This window comes from Lipomyces arxii (assembly GCF_038497795.1).
Source record: "Lipomyces arxii strain Phaff 12-163 unplaced genomic scaffold V1512scaffold_24, whole genome shotgun sequence".
Taxonomy (NCBI): domain Eukaryota; kingdom Fungi; phylum Ascomycota; class Lipomycetes; order Lipomycetales; family Lipomycetaceae; genus Lipomyces; species Lipomyces arxii.
In genome coordinates, this window is record NW_027117723.1 from 1 (window position 1) to 20,065 (window position 20,065).

General features: G+C 43.4%; 7 protein-coding genes across 7 annotated transcripts; 5 read left to right on the top strand and 2 right to left on the bottom strand.

Annotated features, from left to right (window-relative positions):
- The first annotated feature begins 479 nt into the window (after window positions 1-479).
- V1512DRAFT_84115 (uncharacterized protein) lies at window positions 480-1,434 on the top strand. The gene is made up of 2 exons (XM_066918528.1): window positions 480-1,307; window positions 1,430-1,434. Exon 1 carries the CDS (start codon window positions 782-784, stop codon window positions 1,265-1,267), a length of 486 nt encoding a protein of 161 aa, XP_066769556.1. The 5' UTR covers window positions 480-781; the 3' UTR covers window positions 1,268-1,307; window positions 1,430-1,434.
- A 3,180-nt stretch (window positions 1,435-4,614) lies between these two features.
- On the top strand, window positions 4,615-7,627 carry V1512DRAFT_212237 (uncharacterized protein; the record flags this gene model as incomplete). The annotated part of the gene is made up of 2 exons (XM_066913558.1): window positions 4,615-7,527; window positions 7,574-7,627. 2 exons carry the CDS (start codon window positions 4,615-4,617, stop codon window positions 7,625-7,627), a joined length of 2,967 nt encoding a protein of 988 aa, XP_066769557.1.
- A 193-nt stretch (window positions 7,628-7,820) lies between these two features.
- Window positions 7,821-9,550, top strand: V1512DRAFT_267289 (uncharacterized protein). The gene is made up of 2 exons (XM_066917248.1): window positions 7,821-8,457; window positions 8,508-9,550. The coding sequence occupies exons 1-2, from the start codon at window positions 7,916-7,918 to the stop codon at window positions 9,469-9,471; spliced, it is 1,506 nt and encodes a 501-aa protein (XP_066769558.1). The 5' UTR covers window positions 7,821-7,915; the 3' UTR covers window positions 9,472-9,550.
- Window positions 9,551-9,617: 67 nt separating this feature from the next.
- On the top strand, window positions 9,618-13,987 carry V1512DRAFT_84194 (uncharacterized protein). The gene is made up of 7 exons (XM_066918529.1): window positions 9,618-9,851; window positions 9,904-9,934; window positions 9,984-11,178; window positions 11,233-11,518; window positions 11,567-13,454; window positions 13,507-13,640; window positions 13,692-13,987. The coding sequence occupies exons 1-7, from the start codon at window positions 9,792-9,794 to the stop codon at window positions 13,836-13,838; spliced, it is 3,741 nt and encodes a 1,246-aa protein (XP_066769559.1). The 5' UTR covers window positions 9,618-9,791; the 3' UTR covers window positions 13,839-13,987.
- Window positions 13,988-14,328: 341 nt separating this feature from the next.
- V1512DRAFT_267294 (GNS1/SUR4 family-domain-containing protein) lies at window positions 14,329-15,599 on the bottom strand. The gene is made up of 2 exons (XM_066917249.1): window positions 15,355-15,599; window positions 14,329-15,290 (listed from the first exon to the last, which is right to left on the bottom strand). The coding sequence occupies exons 1-2, from the start codon at window positions 15,467-15,469 to the stop codon at window positions 14,398-14,400; spliced, it is 1,008 nt and encodes a 335-aa protein (XP_066769560.1). The 5' UTR covers window positions 15,470-15,599; the 3' UTR covers window positions 14,329-14,397.
- A 340-nt stretch (window positions 15,600-15,939) lies between these two features.
- Window positions 15,940-17,345, bottom strand: V1512DRAFT_292967 (mitochondrial carrier domain-containing protein). The gene is made up of 8 exons (XM_066918318.1): window positions 17,177-17,345; window positions 17,090-17,127; window positions 16,995-17,036; window positions 16,835-16,948; window positions 16,476-16,787; window positions 16,213-16,432; window positions 16,082-16,166; window positions 15,940-16,027 (listed from the first exon to the last, which is right to left on the bottom strand). Exons 1-8 carry the CDS (start codon window positions 17,238-17,240, stop codon window positions 15,991-15,993), a joined length of 912 nt encoding a protein of 303 aa, XP_066769561.1. The 5' UTR covers window positions 17,241-17,345; the 3' UTR covers window positions 15,940-15,990.
- Window positions 17,346-17,473: 128 nt separating this feature from the next.
- Window positions 17,474-19,946, top strand: V1512DRAFT_84225 (uncharacterized protein). Its single transcript, XM_066918530.1, has one exon. The coding sequence runs from the start codon at window positions 17,804-17,806 to the stop codon at window positions 19,889-19,891; it is 2,088 nt and encodes a 695-aa protein (XP_066769562.1). The 5' UTR covers window positions 17,474-17,803; the 3' UTR covers window positions 19,892-19,946.
- Window positions 19,947-20,065: the final 119 nt, after the last annotated feature.

Here is a 20,065-nt window from a genome sequence, read left to right on the forward strand (position 1 = left end):
TCCCTCTTGAAAATAACGTCATTGTTAGTTCTAAAAGTATCGGGTCCTCGTTCCGGGTCTAATGCCCCCGCGCGCGTTAGCACAACCCGGATCCTCGTTGCGACACCGAGGTATATTCCGGAGTCCTGTTCCGAGTCCTGTTCCGAGTCCTGTTCCGAGTCCTGTCCCGAGTCCTAGTCCCGAGTCCTAGTCCCGAATTTCTTGCCTGAAAACCGTAGTCAGTAGTTAGTTGTAAACCGAGCGTGAGGAGTTGTATAAGAAGGGTTCCCGCCGCCCAATACTTCCTACTCCTCACGCTCAAGATCTTGTTTCGCCCCGAGAACTCTTGAACAATTATTTTAATATCATTTATTATCTCTATCTACACAAACAGCTCTCTCCAGATCCCCCTCCTTACAACGAAGCGCTATAAGAACCCCGATTCAGAAGATTCGGACATGGAGTCCGACACGGAGTCCGACACGGCCGAGTCCTCCAGCGCTGCCAGTCGTCGTCCCAAGAAGGAGCACCAGAAACCTTCCCGTCCAGCCAAGTTCCAGAAACGCTCCTTCGAATCCTCCGCCCGACGCTTTACCAAATTAACCCCGGAGGAACGCTCCCGTCGTTTTGAAAACCATCTCTGTCTGTACTGCGGTCAACCCGGTCATGTCCTCCGTGAATGCCCCGAACGAGATAACAAGAGCAAGGACATTGCTTCTTTTCGATGCGAGGAAGATCACCACGACGATGAAGAACCAGCTCCCACGTTGTACTCGTTATCGGGAAACGGGAAGGCTCGCCAATGAACGGTCCATTGGCGAGCGCAAAAGATATCGAAATGACCGACATTGCCGCAGTCGATACAGATGTCCAGATGATTGACATTGCCACTGCTGACAATTCTTCCCTTAAGAAACCCCGTCTCATCCTTCCCTGTATCTTGTCAGCAGTAGACAACAGAGCAATTCAATTGGAAACTCAAGTCTTGATCGATTCCGGCGCAACCGACAACGTGATTGGTTCCACTCTGGTCCGTCAGCACGGAATTCCTTTGAAAAAGAAGTCCAAGCCAGTGGTGGCAAGGGTTATTGATGGCCGAGAGCTTGAGCTAATTACGCACGAGGCCATTCTGACAGTCGTCGTGGCAGGGCACGCTTCTGAAGAAATTTTTGACGTTACAAAGTTGGGTCACCAACAGGTTGTACTGGGGCAAAGTTTTTTGAAAAACCATAACCCTGAAGTCGATTGGGCAAAGGGCAAGGTAACGGGATGGAATGTTAGGGGATAACGTAGTAATAAAGATAAATAGTAAACAAATATATTCAAGAGTAAGTAAACGAAATCTCGAACGTGAGGAACAATACTACGTGGTGCCCGGCACCCTATTTATAATAGTTCCTCACGTTCGAAGCTACGGATGAGAAGTTAGAAACAGAGATAACAGAATCAGTAACAGACAGTACACAGCCACGCTGTTACTCGGGCGAGTAGCTAATCGCATTAGCTATGTTCTCGCCCGAGGGTCCGCGACCTATTGTCGCACCAATCACCAGAGCCCGCGCCCGCACGACTTACCCTATGCGCGCCCGTTATCTCCCTAGCCACCGCGGGCCCGCAACTCCTTACCTCCGGCTCCGGATGCACCTTCGGGCGCACCTCGGTTAGCCACCATGACATGGAATTTGCAGTGCGTGCGCGACTTCCACGTCTCCTATTGTGAGAGATCATGAGGATCATGAGACAATCAAACCTTCGACATAAGTCAAGAAATCAGGGTTAAGTCAGGAGGTCATGCGGCTCAATATTTCAAGTTAATGTAGTTAGTTGAATATCAGCACTACGACCTCAAAAGTCAGCGCATTCAAACGTAAAAGATACGAAAATGATCTTAGAGATCTCAGAATGCCGAATATCAAGATTACATATTGAGCGAGTTATTCAAGGTAGAAGGTAGAACTTTGTTTAAAACCTCCCAAACTCTAATTAGTTCACGAGAGTTGAACTGCTGAATGTCGATTAATGAGTTTAAAGGTTTATATGAGTAATACTACGTACTAGAACTTGCTAGAGGAGTCTATTACAATCTACATAAGAGTATTATACTGTTAATTAACCTACAAGTGAGACCACTTCTCAGAAGAGTCCTCTTCATTAACTAAATCAAAATCTAATTCTTCCAACACATGAAACTCCTCTACACATTCGGCCTGTCCACTACAGAGACGGTGCTGACATGACGGTCCAGTAACTCGCGCGGGACGCGTAGAGCCTGTATGACCTGAGGCAGAGCAGGAAGCGCTCCAGTTCTCGATGCGTCCCTCAGTCCAATTAATGGCGGGGTCATGTTCTCGTAAAAAGTCATGTCCTAAAATGTTTTTTCTGGTCCCCGAGTTCTATCACGTCAAAACGCACGTTGCAAACTATTAGAATATGAAGCTCTCAAAATAAAACAAAGTAAAAGCTTACTTTAAAACAACTACTAATCAAGTAGTAAAGACAGCTATAACAAACAAGTAATAATGTCATGGTGGCTAACCGAGGTGCGCCCGAAGGAGCATCTGGAGCCGAAGGTAAGGAGTTTCGGGGCCGCGGTGGCTAGAGGGATAACGGGACGCGCATAAGGTAAGTCGTGCGGGCGCGGGCTCTGGTGATTGGTGCGACAGTAGGTCGCGGACCCTCGGGCGTGAACATAGCCATTGTGATTGGCTACTCGTCCGAGTAACCGCGTGGCTGTGTACTGTCTGTTATTAATCCTGTTATCTCTGTTTCTAACTTCTCACCCGTAGCTTCGAACGTGAGGAACGATACTACGTGGTGCCCGGCACCCTATTTATAATAGTTCCTCACGTTCGAGATTTCGTTTAATACTCTTGAATATATTTATCTATTAATTACTACTTCCTACTTCTACGTCAGCGCCTAACATAGATACACCCAACGGCTGTTCTTACAACTTAACAATGGGAGCGCTCATCGTGAACGCGTGACGGTCCATTCCATGTCACGTTATAGTCAGTACTACATACGAATGCTTATATAGTCATAACGTAGAGTGTATATTATAGAGGAGTTGAATGTATGTTTGTTCGTTGCACTTTGTATTGTTACATGTGTCATTTCTCGAAACTTTACTACATTCAAGGTTAATTGAAATTAGACTTTCGCTTATTTAGAGTTGAACATCCACACTTGCCATTAAGCTTTATCGTGTCTTATCCGGTTTCTTTGTAGCTGAAATCGTTCAAGATTTGATTACAATATATATATATATATATTTTTACATATAGTTAGGGAGTTATATATATATACATATAGTTAGAGGGTTATTACATAGTAATATATTTTTAGTTTATAGATGAGCAGTATTATGAAGAGTGCAATAAAACAGACAGTTTACTACAGAATACAGTAACACAGTAGTCAGTAGAATGAGGAGTATTACACATATTCCAACATATTGGGCATATGATACTTAATATCATTTACGCCTGTACGAGGGTATTAGCTTTCTAATTAGACCTAAAATTGAGTTTGATGCTTTTTTTTCAATGCAACTACATGCTACAAAAATATATAACAACCTGGACAACTTATACATACATAACCTTTAAGCTAACGAGCAGTGTTATCATAAAATTAAGCCCTAACCCTATTTATTACCAAACCCTTATAAAACACGCTTAACTAAGAAAAAATCCAAACCCTCAAATAGTTATATTATGACTCGAAGGCAAAACCTTATTAACTCTTGTCTTTATTTTGGTACTATTACCGCTCGCATACACCTAAACAACAGCAATAAGCTTTTAAAGTTGGACATATTCCGTCAGCGCGTATAATTTGAACGATTTATTATGTAGGATACTGGGATATTTGTAGGATCGTCGTTTACTTCTTCAAGCTCTCCACTGTCGTGCATTTTCTTGCAAAAGCACCAAAACTTTCCTTCAGCTAGGATCGTTAGGTAGGCAATTTATTGTTATATATTGAATACAAGGCTAAATTAATGCGTTTAAAGCCGCTGCAATGGGTTCTTGCGATGATGTTACCTGCCAGGCTGTTATTTCGGTGTTGCACAATGTTGCCGCAGCAGATTCCTTTTTAATAACATCAACAAAACCGATAGTTTTACCGGGTGCTCCGTGTGATATTAAGGATCAACTAGAAAAGGAGCTTGCTGCCGTGTTGTATCGAGTTCGCGATCTAGAACAGTTTGCTTCGTCCACTACTGCTGCGTCTTCTTATTCCACCCAGGTGCAGTCTTTGCCGGGAAACAACTCGCAGAGTGGTGTGTCATCGACTGCATCGTCGGCAGTAACTACTCCGTTGCTTTCAATCTCAAACGAAACTACGCCTTCCCCGTTTATTGCCATAACTAGACTTCATTCAAATGATCTTGATTCTTACCCATTTCCAACAAATCCCGGTCTCAGTAATCTCAATCATGGAGCAGGTCTTTCACGTGGAAATAGCGCCGACGCTGTAATTCTACCAGCTAATATATCAGTCAAATTCGAGCAGCAGGCACTTGAATTGGAAAAATTAAATGCCAAGGTCAAAGCGCAAGAGAGGGAATTGTTAGAAAGAAAAACAGCCGTTTTAGCATTAGAATCTGATTTATCCCAAGCGAGAGAAATGATTAAAGATTTCACTGAGTCCTTTGAGCCTCATGAGAGACGAATTGTTGATACTAATATTCTGGACCGAGAGCTGAGGAAATCGCAGAATGCCAACCGTGCGTTTCAGCGTGCTTTAATGGAAATAGGCGAGGTTGTCATAGCTGTCGCTCAAGGAGATTTGTCAAAAAAAGTTACTGTTCACCAAGAAGAGCTTGATCCGGAGATTGTTAAATTTAAGGAAACCATTAATCGGATGATGGATCAATTACAGCGATTTGCATCTGAAGTCACTCGAGTTGCAACAGAAGTTGCTGGTGGAACACTTGGAGGGCAGGCAGAAGGTGAAGGAACTGAAGGAGTTTGGCGCGAACTGACAGATAATGTTAACATTATGGCTTCGAATCTGACGAATCAAGTCCGGGAAATTGCTGATGTTACTCGAGCTGTTGCTCAAGGAGACTTATCTCGGAAAATTAATGTTCATGCTCAGGGAGAAATTCTGGAACTGCAAAAGACGATCAATTCTATGGTCGATCAGTTGCGAACGTTTGCATTTGAAGTTACGAGAGTTGCCCGCGAGACTGGTGTTGAAGGAAGACTTGGCGGACAGGCTCAAATTGAGGGAGTGGAGGGCATTTGGCGGGAACTTACGGACAATGTTAACGCAATGGCATCTAACCTAACTGATCAAGTGCGCAACATTGCAAAAGTGACAACAGCAGTTGCTCGAGGTGATTTGTCACAAAAGGTTTCAGCTAACTGTCGCGGAGAGATGCTGGATCTTAAATCGACTATTAATAAAATGGTAGATAGATTGCAAAATTTTGCTCTAGAGGTCACCAAGGTTGCAAGGGCGGTTGGCACTGAAGGCATACTTGGTGGACAGGCAAAAGTAGAGGATGTTGAAGGTGCTTGGAAGGAAATAACTGAGAATGTCAACGTCATGGCCTCGAATCTCACAATTCAAGTACGCTCTATTGCAGACGTTACGACCGCAGTGGCCGAAGGTGACCTGTCACGTAAGATTGACGTACATGCACAAGGAGAGATGTTAGCTCTAAAATCTACAATCAACAAGATGGTAGACAGACTACAAGTTTTTGCGTCTGAAGTCACACGTGTGGCCAAGGACGTTGGTATTGATGGAAAACTTGGTGTGCAGGCACAGGTTTCTGATGTTGATGGTTTATGGAAAGAAATCACTACAAATGTCAACATTATGGCGGCGAATCTCACAACGCAAGTGCGTGCATTTGCTCAAATCACAGCGGCAGCTACTGATGGTGATTTTACACGCTTCATCACAGTAGAAGCATCAGGAGAAATGGATGCGTTGAAGACAAAAATCAATCAAATGGTTCTTAATCTTCGCGAGTCCATTCAACGGAATACCGCCGCTCGTGAAGCTGCCGAATTAGCCAATAGAACTAAGTCGGAGTTTTTGGCAAATATGTCTCATGAAATTCGTACACCTATGAATGGAATAATTGGCATGACCCAATTATCTCTCGACACAGAGCTTACCCAGTATCAAAGAGAAATGTTGTCTATTGTTCATAACCTTGCTAATTCGCTGCTTACCATTATCGACGATATTCTTGATATTTCCAAGATCGAGGCTAATCGAATGACAATAGAGAAAATTGCCTTCTCGCTTCGAGGCACTGTGTTTGGTGCGTTGAAGACGTTAGCGGTTAAGGCAAACGAGCGTCATCTCAATCTTGTATATCAGATTGACAACACCTTTCCTGACAGCTTGGTCGGCGACTCTTTCCGGTTGCGGCAAGTTATTCTAAATCTTGTGGGCAACGCCATCAAGTTTACAGGGAGTGGTGAGGTTGCATTGAGTGTGCGACGGGCTGGTCGGGTAATTCAGCCTGTTGGCTCAGAAGAGATGTTGATAGAATTCTGTGTTTCAGATACTGGTATCGGTATTCAGAATGACAAGCTTGGTGTCATTTTCGATACTTTCTGCCAGGCAGATGGGTCAACTACTCGAAAATTCGGAGGTACTGGTCTAGGTCTATCTATTTCCAGACAGCTAATAAATTTAATGGGTGGCCAGATTTGGGTTCACTCGGAATTCGGTAAAGGATCAAAATTTTATTTCACTCTTCGTGTCAAACAAGCTGAAGGAGGTCTAAACACGTTGCTCGAAAATCTAGCGGCCTTCAAAGATCATTATGTTCTTTTTATCGATACCGTTCACGAGAAGTCAGTTACAAGCGACTTGATACGATCTATAGCTCAACTTGGCTTGAAGCCATGGGTTGCTGGTTCAGTAGAAGATGCTCCGTTACCAGTTGACCATAGTGGTCCTAAATTTGATACGATTATCGTGGATAGTTTGGAAGTCGCTGCAAAGCTGCGAACGCTTAATCATCTCAAGTATGTTCCGTTAGTGCTATTGAATCCCTGTATTCCACAAGTTAATCTAAAACTTTGTCTGGATCTGGGAATAACATCGTATGGTAATACACCATGCTCGGTACAAGATTTAGGTAATGCTTTAAGACCTGCGTTGGAGAGTCGTGCTGCCCCGTCGAATTCAGATGGTGCAACAACTTATGAAATTTTACTAGCTGAAGATAACGTGGTGAATCAAAAACTCGCTGTCAGAATTCTTGAGAAGTATAAACATCGAGTGGAAGTCGTGGAAAATGGTCTTGAAGCCTTTGAAGCAGTGAAGAAGAAACGTTACGACGTCGTTTTAATGGACGTTCAAATGCCCGTCATGGGTGGGTTTGAAGCGACTGCTAAGATCCGAGAATGGGAGCGGCAACACATTGGCATAAGGGCAAGAACGCCAATAGTTGCTCTTACAGCACATGCAATGCTGGGTGATCGAGAACGTTGCATGCAGGCGCAGATGGACGAGTATTTGTCTAAACCGTTAAAGCCAGCGTTACTGGTCCAAACAATAAGCAAGGTGACTAAGATACGTTTTGCATTAAGTATAGCTAACATGATTTCAGTGTGTCCACCAGCTGCGAAAACATCCTGCATTGTTAGCAGGTTCTGCGTCTTAATTATCAGCATATGTTAAGGGGTGCGGCAATGAAGATTTGTGCATGATTTTGTTTGGCGTCTCGAGGCCTTAGCTGTATGTCTTGCTGTAGTTTTGTAAGGTTTTAGAGCTTCTGTAATTTATCGCGTGATTTTCAATTTATTGTTGATACTTTCCGCGACCCACATATTTAGTTACTTGCTCGACGCGCAACTGGTTGTAAAAGCCGCACCGTGAATATCCCAGGATATAGCTATTGAAGCGTCCAGTGGACGGTATCGTCCTGTAGAAAAATTGCTATAAATTTGCAATGTATTCGATGACCTCTTTGAGATCGGCGGCAGCAAACTTTCAGTCGCCACTGCTGCCAACCGCAACTGCTATTCATCCGGAAATACTGACTACAATGGACCGCCTAGACGAAATTGCACCTCGATTTTTTCTACAACAAGGGCAAATTGACATATTGAAAAGCCCAAAAGAGTTTTATTCTGTTTTAAAAAGCAAGATACTACAAGCCAAAACCAGAGTGTTTTTAGCTTCGTTATACATTGGAAAGACAGAAGTTGAACTTATTGATTGTATACGGACTGCGCTACGAGTCAATCCGTCACTAAAAGTCTCGCTACTAACTGACGCGTTACGCGGTACCAGAGAAGCGCCAAACAAGTGTAGTGCCTCATTGATGTCAGAACTTTCTGAAGAATTCGCAGACAGAGTAGAGATTCGACTCTTTCACACTCCAAATTTATATGGTTTGTCAAGACTGATCATTCCAAAGCGAATAAACGAAGGCTGGGGGTTGCAGCATATGAAACTATATGGTTTTGACGATGAGGTAATATTGTCAGGGTACGAAGTTTATGAGAGACTACCCCGGTTATCAGCGCTAACGTCTTCAGAGCAAATCTTTCGAATGATTATTTCACAAACCGACAAGATCGATATTATTTTTTCAAATGTTCACAAATTACAGAATACTATAAGAAGTTATTTGACGCTGTATCATCTTTGAGCTATTTGCTGATACCAGATCGGTCCTCTAGTGGGTTTAGGCTGCAGTGGCCTGCCACCAATCGGGCACCAGAGCCAACAAAAAGGGCATTGAAGTATATGCAGGATGCCACAAAGCTGCTTGTGCCTCTACTTAGACCTTCGCAGTCTATGAGTTCGGGGCGCGTTGGCTTAAACGATTCATTGAACATGACTGTTGTGTATCCAATATCTCAGATGACACCACTACTCAGTCCCAATGTATCGACAGAATTTCTGGCTATACAGCGTCTTTTAAATATTATGAAACTAGATGGAGTTTCCTGGATGTTTACGGCTGGCTACTTCAATATCTATAGTAGTTATCGTGACATGCTCTTGAACTCGAACACTAAAGACGGAGTTGTCGTCACAGCTGCGCCTGAGGCAAATGGTTTTTACGAATCTGCCGGAATATCAAAATACCTTCCACAAGCATATACTTTGTTGGCCAAAAACTTTGTGCAAGACGTCAACAAACGCCACAAATCCAGCTTTATACATTTGCTAGAATGGAAGAATGGGGTTTTGAATCAACCTGGGGGGTGGACATATCACGCAAAAGGTATCTGGATCGCTACACCCAACGCGGTTGAGCCGTGTATAACGGTTGTTGGATCGTCAAACTTTACGCGACGATCTCAACGACTAGATTTAGAGTCGGGGGCAATTGTGATTACTCGGGACGCTGAATTACAAAGGCAGATGAACGATGAAGTTAACAATCTGAAAACATTTGCAACGGAAATGAAAGAGAAGGATTTTGATCGACATGATAGAAAGGTTGGTTGGGGAGTTAAGATAGCTTTGTATATACTGGGCGGCATGCTGTAAAAGTTCCAGATTGCGTTTATTAATAGGAATAAGATGCGAGTTTGTTAAGCTTTCGAAATTCAGCTTTGCAATATTGGTGCAGTCAGATATATGTAAACCTTATTTATATTACGCGTTACAAAACTACCCCTGTACTTCAAACATAGTATATGCCGGCTCTAGTAAGGCAACTAACCCATCTACCTTTTGCATCTTTTACATTTTACAGCCAAAGGATTCTGAACAAGAGTAACAAGTGGTTGAGGTGCATGTGGAAAATTCATTTTGAGCCACTCATCCAAAAGTACGAGTGTACAGCTTAATATAAAGTTATAGATCCAATGTCGGATCCATTTGCTAAAGTAGACGATGAAGTTTATTTTTGCAAGAAGTGCAATAATGTTGGTTTGAATTTGCATGTTAATTAGTTTGGGGTCTAACTTTTGCTTTCAGATTTTAGAAGAAGGACGTGCATTTGAGCTTGGTATGAATCATAGGTTGCAATAAGAGGCTACGTACTAAAATGCTTTCAGGAGGAAATCGCTGGCATATTGAATGTTTCCGATGCTCAAACTGCGATTCTCAACTAGATTGTGATACAAACTTATTAGTGTTAGGGAATGGGGATCTTATTTGCGGTGCCTGCTGTTACTCCTGCTGTGTTTGTGGCAAGAAGATTGATGATCTGGCTATTTTGACCGGAAAAGATAGCGCGTTTTGCGCAAAGTGCTTTAAGTGTCGCAATTGCAAGCGGCCAATCGAAAATTTACGCTATGCGAGGACAAGTCAGGGGATTTTTTGCATGTCTTGTCACGAAAAGCTCGTCGAAAAGCGGCGTCGAAACAAGCTCAAGAGTGCACTAGATACAGCTGATACTACCCAACTTATGAGTGAAAAGCTGCTGTCTGAAAAGTCCAGTGATTTGTTGAAACAAGCTGTTCGTGATAAGACAGCAATGCCTGACGAAGTCCGTCTACCTTCGCCAGATATGTTTGATAGGCTGCGAGCCACACGAACTCCATCACCGCAATTGCTTGATAAGTTATTGCCACCTGTACCTCTAACTCGAAGTGCAAATGCAAATGAAGCAACTTCAATAACCGATTCAACCGCCACGGTTATGCAATCCATACCGGCAACTTTAAAGGACGAAGAATATGAATCTGGGAATAAAAGCTTGATCCAGTCCTCATCCGATATGGTTACTGTCAATCATGCAAGAGCCAGTATTATTGACCAAGTGCATAGCGCTGTATCTCACAGTCCGATGAAGCGTGTTGAAACTGGTACAAAGGTTCTCGATGAATGCTCTAACGCTGTCATTCCGTCAAACTCAAAATCCGGGCTTCCAATTTACAAGCAGATGATAAACACTATCGCGACGCAAGAGCTGGATGGGTCGCCTCAGAATGCTTCAGTTGACGCAACTATCGATGAGAGCACTCCTTCCTTGGTAAGTGCTGCTTCAGATATCGAAAAGCTGTCAGTGTCAAGTTTGCGCACAGATATATCGTTTCCACCTCGTGACGATTCTCATCATGCCATGTCCTGTCCGCCACAGAGCGATTCTCCGATTTTAGCAGGATCAACGAGTCTCAAGGTGGATAAAAGTAGTGGTGTTGCAAAAGATCGATCAGCGCCTCCTGCTGACACCAGTGCAAAATATCAAGAGTTGAGCAACGGTCCAAACAATTCACGGACACGTGAGAATACTGAGGAGCTAAAGAGGTCTGTCTCATCTGCTTCTGTTGCAGCCGAAAGTGTCTTGAAACAACTATCTAGGTCTCACAGTATTACAATTAATCAAAATAAGCTTGACAGTACAACCAGCCGCATAACAACAGGCCATGCATCTCATCCAAAACGGTCACCATTCATGTTCAGTGTTCCCTTTGGATCCAAGAAAGACAAGCAAATCATAGCGTCGGTTTTGCAAGATTCTGAGACTGCAAAGACATCATCCTTTGTCAGTAGCTCCTCCGAAAAGGCCGCTACGTCACTTATGTCCTCACCTCCCAAAACACCGAAGCGAGAGCGAGAAATCACTGCCGATTCTCCAAGAGATCAAGCGAGTTTGTGCTTTTTCATTTGTGTATAAGTATTAACAAAATTGTAGAATATGTCTTTACCGGTATTCCGAGGGAATACTGGTTTTAATTTGGAAGAAGATTTTGCCACCATTTTGAATGACCAGCAACTGACTAGCTCTCCACGGTCGCCACAGCAGACATCTTCTCATCGAACAAATCACCTTCAAAGTCTTTTGCGCAAGCCTAGTAGGTCTACCTTGCGAAATTTTGTTACAGGAGGCTCTTCTCCTTCTCATACTGATGCCAAAGATGGTAATGCTTCACCATTGTCGTCGAAGAAAGTGCAAATGTCGCCTTACATGGCAAATGGCGATAGTCCAAGTTCTAGGTTGACTACGCGCGGCGAGCACGGTTCAATGGGAAGTATTCACGCTGCCAATGAATCTTTGTACAAGCTTTTGCATCCGCCTGCTGATGGAAATGATGTAGCTAAGCTCAAGTACGAGCTTGCTCAGGCATCAGCAAGAATTCTGAATTTGGAAAGTAAAGTTGTGTCGTCTGATTTTCCAAATCAGAAATACCTGGATGATAATATCAATCAGCGACGGACAGTTTTGGCTGAACTTGATTCTCGTATTGTTGTTTCAAAAGGAGAGCTTGCTGCGTTATCTGCGGCAAAGGCAAGTCAGGTTGAAGCAAAAAGCGACTACGGCAACGAGTTCTCCGCCAGGTACGATGAGGAGATGAGTAGCAGCAAAACAGTATTTGTGGAAGAGATCAATAGTTTGGTTTCTGAGAGAAATTGTTTGATTGAAGACAATCTGCGACTGTCTCATTTGAAGAACGAATACGCACGTCAAGTAGAAAGTTTGATCAACAAGAAGCACGAGCTTGAAAAAGTGACTGCTAGTCTTAACAAGCAAGTACAAGAAGGTTTTAGGCAGCACAAAGAGTCGCCGAGTGTAGGATCTAACATGTCTGTGGACGGCCTACTGTCTCAGCCTTTGGCGGAGCTGCCTGGTGACGGTAGCATGTCTTTGGGGACTACTGGGAGACAGTCGCGTCAAAATCAGTTTGGAGATAGTATGAACACAGTAGCTACAGATGAATTACAACCAGTTGAGCCCTCTTCTCGAGAAGGTGAATTTTCTGGTTTACCGGCCGGCACCTCAAGATTTCCGTCTGGATTGGAAGCATCGGCGTTCATTTCTTCAGAATCAAACGCACTTGCGGGAGCAAAGAAAAGATTTTGGCAGCGCAAAGGAGAGATCGTTGCTAAGGGCGCGGTGAGGGGGTTTAATCGGATGTTTACTTATGACGGTCCTGATTCGCTCTCTCGGTCGGCAGCAGATCAGTCTGGAGCCGGATTGAACATCATTATGCCTAGAGAGGAAATGGTTTCAAGCGGGGTAGATGAAGGCAAATCAAATTTTGGAATGAAGGTTAAGGCTTCCACATTTGCAAAAGGAGGTGACTCTAGTTCGGAAGAGAATGGTATGACTGGGACTGGATTGTTTGGAGTTGATATCACAGTGCGTACAAGATACGAGAAACGCCAGGTACCGTTTATTGTGTCGCGTTGTATTCAGGAGGTGGAGCAACGAGGAATGGCTTGCGAAGGCATTTATCGCAAATCGGGAATGAAGTCGCAGTCGGATAGTCTTCAGCGGGTATTTGAACACTACAGGATTGCACGATCTGGCACAGCAGCATATGAGGCGCCACCTAATGCAGTTCAATTCACGCCAAAGTCATCGAATTCGTCGGTTGAGACTTACTACGAACATGAGATGTCCAATGAGTCGCTGATCGGTGTAATCTTGACGCCGGAATCGATCAAATCTGAAGATGAATTCAAAGAAGCAATGCAAGGTGATATATGTGGAATTACAAGTACACTCAAACAATATTTACGTTGTTTACCTGTGCCATTGATTACTTACGACTCATACATGCAATTTATCGGGACTTGCGGTAAGAATTAGTTCCTGTTCTTGGTAGTGAGCATTCTAATTATGGCAAACAGATCAGGCTGCTTTTGAAGACAGGTTGCGAATACTGATGCAGGTGATGCGGGCATTACCATTAGCGCATAGGGTATGTCTGGAATATCTGGTGCGGCACCTTTCGCGTGTGGTCGCTCAGTGCGATCAGAATTTGGTGAGTGTGTATGATATTTGCGTTTTTTAGGCTAGTCTAACGTCTTGGTAGATGACGCCGTTAAATCTGGCGGTCGTGTTTGCGCCGACTCTCGCGAGAGATGTTACGGGGGAACGGGAGATGATGGACGCACGAAAACGAAGCGCGGCCGTGCAGTTTATGATTGAGAATGTGGATCGGGTATTTGCGAAGGATTAGTTTGAGTTATGTAATGCGACGAAATTTTGTTATGCCTCGGAGTTTTTGTGTTAGGAAATGTTGCAGACTGTTTTGTTCTTTTCTTGGCGTAAATAAGATTTAGGTAAGAAAATTGATGTATTTGGCATCGTAGTGCCTGTTCACATAGATCAGTAATTTATCCTTCGTGCGGCTTAAGTCTTTATAGTAAAGCCGCACGAGTCGTCTCAGTCAGATGCTTGGAGTCGAATTTGCTCTGAATTATAACGATAGACAACAGAAAAATGGCAGTGAATTATCGATTAATGATGCTTGCTACCTGAACTAAATCATATCTGATCAAGCTCAGACGGAAGACAGGAAAACTGCTAAAAATAGCCGAGGTAGTGGTGACAATCCAGTTGAACCAGCCGCGCAGTTTGTGGCTGATGGCCAATAAAGTTAAGGTTCAGTCTAATGATCAGGACAGAACAACTCTGCTGTTTGTTGGGTTGCCCAAAGTGTAGTAGCAGTGTGGAGGAAATCTATTTAAAATAGTGGGTTTTGTACTGATAATAGCAATTACTACTCTAAAGGTTTCTTACTCTTGAGACTCGATCATTTTGTCAGCGTATTCTTCAACTTTAGCCTCAACTGGTTTCGTTGGTTTCTTTGTGGAAGATTTGCGACCTCTGACATAGGAATCAATCCAAAAGCCAACGAATAAATATGTAAGGGGAGCAAGATAAATGACGTTCATAAACAAGGCAGCAGTTTGGCCGGGGTTGACCAAGCAACTGGTATACTGGTTCGAGTCAGGGTCGAAATAGTAGACAAACAAGTGAGCGACTGCAAGACTGCCTCCGAATACAAATTGGCAGATTTGTGCCGTTGTAAGCGCTCTTTTGACTGCTTTTGGAACAGGAATCTTAAGACCAGAAAGTGTGTAATAGAAGTACATGAGGGTGTGGATCAACGAATTGAAGACAACGAATATCCAGATTGGTGGAGCTGCCCAGCGAATTCCTGCCCACATCGATAGCATCGCGCCGGAATGGTGGTATGTCTGTAGCAACGAAGACTGCTTTCCCTTTGCGAGAATGATGACAGTGTCCAAAACTTCGTAAAACTTCGACAAGTAAAACAAAAATCCGTAATACTTAAGTCCGTTCTCCCAGATTCCGTCGTTCAAAGAGCATAACCCTCTCCAGAAGCTTGAGGATCCGCGCAAGTGGGCGTGGGAAGCGCCAATCACAGTTCGGACCAAGGAAGACGACATGCCATAGCAAGTCCAGGCCGAATACAAGCACAAAAAGATGTTATGAGCAATTACCAAGTACTTGAACAGTGCTGTTCTAGCAAATCTGGCAGGCTGTGAGCCAGGCCCACGAGATCTGTTTGCAAGGTGGACACATGTCGCGTACACTGTTGCAATAGTAATTGGGACTCTGATGTCCATCAGCCAGTCAAATGAGCTTGCAAATAATGATCCCTCTATATGAAAGACTCGTGTTAACTGATAGCATGCTTAATATACATTTTGTAACGAGACACTTACCAGGTGGGCCTTGAGGGATATCTATTCCGACTGGGAAATGGAAAATAAGAGCCGGAGGTGACGACAAAAGCGCCGACGAGTTATTCGAGATTTTTCTGGTCTGAAGTGCGCCCATTTTATAGTATCAGCCGAAATAATCGATTACGAAGAAGAAAAAGAAGTTGAAGGTTGAACAGTTGTTTATGTAAAAGACAGCGCTAAAATCTTGAGCTTGATCATCTCGAGGTATTCCTCTCTCTCCCCCTACCCCCCAAGTTGCCGAGAAAATTAATAGCCGATTGTTCTTTTATACCTTTTATATGAACTTTAATTTTATCATCACATTTTGATTTTTATTTAAATTGATTATTTTTTATATTTTTTACATTTTTAATATTATTGAAATTATTTATGTGATTTTGATTTTAGTAAATTTCGTTTTTGTTGTTTAATTTGTACTAAGTTATTCATGTTTTTCTGTTGTGAAATGTTCAATTCTAATGTTGAGTTAAAGATTCGCGTATGCACAAGCGTATGGTTTCACGCCGCACAAACCGAGATCTGAACCGGCAGATCTTACTTAATATATTATCAATTACTTTTTTTTTAGACAGAAATGAGTGTGTATTTTTCGTTTTCTATATACAAATTTCAGATTTATTTAGCCAATACCTTATCAAAAGCAGGAATTAAACTGTTTCGTAAAGTTAATATTTTAAGGTAACACAAAAAAAAGAAAAAAACTCACGTTTGTGCCAATGCAAAACTGAAAACAAGTTTGGGTCCAGTAGTAAGCAACTTGGGAACAAGTCCCTTGAAGTAACTAGACAATCCTATTGATCAGTACATCTTATTCCACTGCGGATCATCCATACGTACCTTCGGTCTTCGCCATGTTCTTCAGAATAGTGAATCCTGACTCTGGGTTGTCAAAATTTCTGTTCTGAATACGAGTTTTGATAACGTCCAGAGGAGCAGATACAATCAGCGACGCTGATGCACCAAAGATTGATGCAACAAAATTTTGGGTCCATGTAGCGCTACCGTAATCCTTCAAGCCAAAAAGGTACTCCTTTGCGAATGCATTTCCTCCAAACAGCTAACTCTGTTAGCGACGCTACCAGCAACCAAAGTAAACTTACAGCAAATGATCCTGGTGCGTTTCGAGCAGCGGTCCACCCCCATCCTCTATACAGTCCCAATCCCTCATCTGCCATGACTCGAACAAATCCTCGACCCTTGAATGCTTCCGGGTTGGTCTGTCTTTTGATTTTTAGGACATCAAGCGGCAGAAGCACGATTTCACCAATTCCAATCAAACTTCCTGAAGTAGCAGACATCAAAGCTTTTCCGGTCTTCTGTCCAAACGCATCTTCAAAATCCTTGCCAAACCGAGTCCCAATAATGTCGTTTACAAATGGCTGGCCACCATACTTATATACGCGCTGCAAAACCTTGTCCCTATTAGAAGACCACGTATACCGTAACCATGATTGCAAACCTTATATCCAGCAGCATACCCAAGACCGGGGAAAAGAGAGAAAAATTTGCGTCCTATTGACTCATTTGCGTAGTTTCTGAAAACGACAGAGTTGAGTTGAGACATGTTAGTGACCTAACGGTTGTCAATGTCGTCCTGTTACATATCCAAGTCTAAGTACCTTTGTACTGTTGCTCATCAATCGCTTAGCAGTAGTATCAACCTTTATCAGTTAGTATTGAGTTAACAGCAGGTACAAAATGTTTAAGCGCATACCGGATGAAAAATCGCAAGTTCGGAAATACCAGCAGTTGCTACATTTGTTAGCACACGTAACAAATCATGATTGGCATCAAGTCATACCTGATCCCAGCACTCTAGCTGTTGCTGAATTTGACTTGTCTTTAGACGAAGGAGGAGGTGACATTATTAAATTTTAAGTACACAACAGCCAATATTCTACTATAAATTTCAATCGCAACACGACCTCTCTAGTCTTGTCTGTCTCTATTAGCTGCTTTAGAACCGTGCGAACCCAGATTTAAAAAAAAGTTTCTCGATTGTCGTGAGCGTGCGGCTCAGGTCGAAGTGCAACTTTCGCTGCGACGTTTTCCTCAGTTTTGCTTGTTTTTCATGTTCAAATTGCTGATCTTTTTCGTTTGTTCCATTTGTTCCATTTGTTCCATTTGTTTTGTTTAGTAAATACATCTGTGTCAATTCCAAAAAATTTAAATATCTATGTCTGCATAAACGCATAATGCCGTGACATTTAAGGCTAGTTAGACCGCGCGTCTAGACTTTTTCTATCTCAGAAGCTCAAGCGGAACGAAATTGGTATAAAAACACTCCGAAACTAAACTGGTCTGGGCTTCATAAACTGGATCGAAACCGATTGCTGCTGCGTGTCTGATTCGAATAAAAGGTCTATTTTATCGTTAAATTCATAAACTAAAGAGCAATTGCTAATCTCCTGCAGAGTGCTTGGACGACATGACCCAACTCGACTCTTTCGATGTCATTGTCCTCGGGGCCATTTTAGTGGGAACGCTAGCATATTTCACCAAGGGCTCGCTATGGGCCAAAAAAGAAAAGGCTTCATTGTTTTTGGGAAAGTCTGGGGCTATTTCGTCTACGTTGAGTGAGACTCGTAGCATTATCGAGAAGCTGCAGACCACTGATAGAGACGTTGTTGTGTTTTATGGGTCTCAGACTGGAACCGCCGAGGACTACGCGTCTAGATTGGCGAAAGAAGGCCATTCGCGATTTGGATTAAAAACCATGGTTGCTGACCTTGAAAATTATGATTTCGAAGATCTTGACTCGTTTCCTGAGGACAAAGTTGCAATTTTTGTTATGGCTACATATGGAGAAGGAGAGCCAACCGATAATGCTGTGAGTTTTTACGAGCTTCTGACCGGTGACGATGCTGCTTTCCCAGATGCTGAGGATGAGGAGAAGCCGTTGACGAAGCTGAAATACGTTGCTTTTGGTTTGGGCAACAACACCTATGAGCATTATAACATGGTCATCAAAAAGTTGAACGAGTCTTTGCTCCGATATGGTGCAACCCGTATTGGTGATGTCGGTATGGGTGACGACGGTGCTGGCACGATGGAGGAAGACTTTTTGGCGTGGAAGGAAGGCATGTGGAAGGAATTTGCAGAAGTCGTTGGGGTCAGTGAGCGAGAGGCCGTGTATGAGCCGGCTTTGAGGGTTACAGAAGAGGAAGACCATTCTGCAAGTGATAGCAATGTCTATCTTGGCGAGTTGAACAAGGCTCACCTTGATGGAACTTCAACTGGACCATACTTGCCTTCTAATCCATATATTGCGCCGATCACCGAAGCTAAAGAGTTATTTAAGTCGGACACTCGGAACTGCTTGCATATCGAGATTGACTTATCTGATAGCAATCTCAAATTCACAACTGGTGATCATATTGCTGTTTGGCCTCAGAACTCGACTAGAGAGGTCGATCGGTTCCTCAAAGTCCTTGGTTTGTCCAGCAAGCATGATACTGTGATCAATGTCACAGCAATTGATGTCACAGCCAAAGTTCCGTTCCCCACACCTACTACGTACGATGCTGCCGTGCGCTATCATTTAGAAATCTGTGGTGTTGTGTCTCGTCAGTTCCTTGCAACGTTGGCTCCTTTTGCACCTGACGACGAGACTAAGGCAGAAATCACTAAACTTGGAAATGATAAGGATTATTTTTCGGAAGTCGTGTCGTCTCGATATCTTAACATTGCGCAGGTTTTGGAGCGTATTTCGAATGGGAAGCCATGGACCAGCGTGCCGTTTTCATTGGTTATAGAGTCTATTGGCAAGATTCAGCCTAGATATTACTCCATCTCGTCATCTTCATATGTTGACAAGACAAAGCCGCACATCACAGTTGTGGTTGAGTCTGTGCCCACTGTTAAAGGTGCAGATCCGCTCAAGGGTGTTGCATCTAACTACTTGCTTGACTTGAAGTACAAGAAGGATGGAATAGAGAACACTGCAATATCTGCGGTTACATATGTGACCGACGGTCCTCGAGAAAAGTACTCGGGCTTTAAGGTGCCTGTCCATATACGACATTCCAATTTTAAGCTTCCCAGCAATCCAAAGACACCGATCATTATGGTCGGTCCCGGCACCGGTGTTGCGCCGTTCCGAGGGTTTGTGCACGAGCGTGCTGCGCAGTTTGCTGTTGGAGTGCCAGTCGGGATGTCATTGTTATTTTTTGGTAGCCGGAATCGGACAGAAGATTTTCTTTACGCCGAAGAATGGGATGATATTGCTGGCAAGCTCGGGGACAAGTTTAAGCTAATAACTGCGTTCAGTCGAGAAGGCTCGAACAAAGTTTATGTGCAGGATCGAATGCTGGAAAATGCCGCGGTAGTGAACGATCTTCTTTTACAAGGCGCGCTATTCTACGTTTGCGGTGACGCATCTCGGATGGCGAAAGAAGTTAGTGCGGCACTAGCAAAGATCATCTCATCTCAGCGTGGTATTCCAGACGAGCAGGGAGAAGAGATTGTGAAGAGCATGAGGGCACAGAACTTGTATCAGGAAGATGTGTGGTCATAAGAACATGTAAATATCAACCTAATTAAATTTCTTTTTCTCTGCTTGTCTCGCCACTTTTGAGTTGTAAACTGCCCTCCTCTGTCTCGAACGGTCATCCTCTAAAAATTTAAGAACGAAGTACGCCACATACGCCATTTAAGATGGTAGGCCCGCAGGCTCGTAGGGTTCGCAGAT

Coding starts and splice junctions, on each gene's coding strand:
- V1512DRAFT_292967 (XM_066918318.1), bottom strand. CDS start 17,240: ATGTCACCTCCTCCTTCGTCTAAAGACAAGTCAAATTCAGCAACAGCT. Junction 17,128..17,176: donor AGCTAGAGTGCTGGGATCAG/GTATGACTTGAT, acceptor TAACAAATGTAG/CAACTGCTGGTATTTCCGAA. Junction 16,028..16,081: donor AGTTTTGCATTGGCACAAAC/GTGAGTTTTTTT, acceptor TTTACGAAACAG/TTTAATTCCTGCTTTTGATA.
- V1512DRAFT_84115 (XM_066918528.1), top strand. CDS start 782: ATGAACGGTCCATTGGCGAGCGCAAAAGATATCGAAATGACCGACATT.
- V1512DRAFT_84225 (XM_066918530.1), top strand. CDS start 17,804: ATGACCCAACTCGACTCTTTCGATGTCATTGTCCTCGGGGCCATTTTA.
- V1512DRAFT_267294 (XM_066917249.1), bottom strand. CDS start 15,469: ATGGGCGCACTTCAGACCAGAAAAATCTCGAATAACTCGTCGGCGCTT. Junction 15,291..15,354: donor TATCCCTCAAGGCCCACCTG/GTAAGTGTCTCG, acceptor TCTTTCATATAG/AGGGATCATTATTTGCAAGC.
- V1512DRAFT_267289 (XM_066917248.1), top strand. CDS start 7,916: ATGTATTCGATGACCTCTTTGAGATCGGCGGCAGCAAACTTTCAGTCG. Junction 8,458..8,507: donor GATGAGGTAATATTGTCAGG/GTACGAAGTTTA, acceptor TAACGTCTTCAG/AGCAAATCTTTCGAATGATT.
- V1512DRAFT_84194 (XM_066918529.1), top strand. CDS start 9,792: ATGTCGGATCCATTTGCTAAAGTAGACGATGAAGTTTATTTTTGCAAG. Junction 9,852..9,903: donor TTTGCAAGAAGTGCAATAAT/GTTGGTTTGAAT, acceptor TTTTGCTTTCAG/ATTTTAGAAGAAGGACGTGC. Junction 11,179..11,232: donor AATACTGAGGAGCTAAAGAG/GTCTGTCTCATC, acceptor ACAACTATCTAG/GTCTCACAGTATTACAATTA.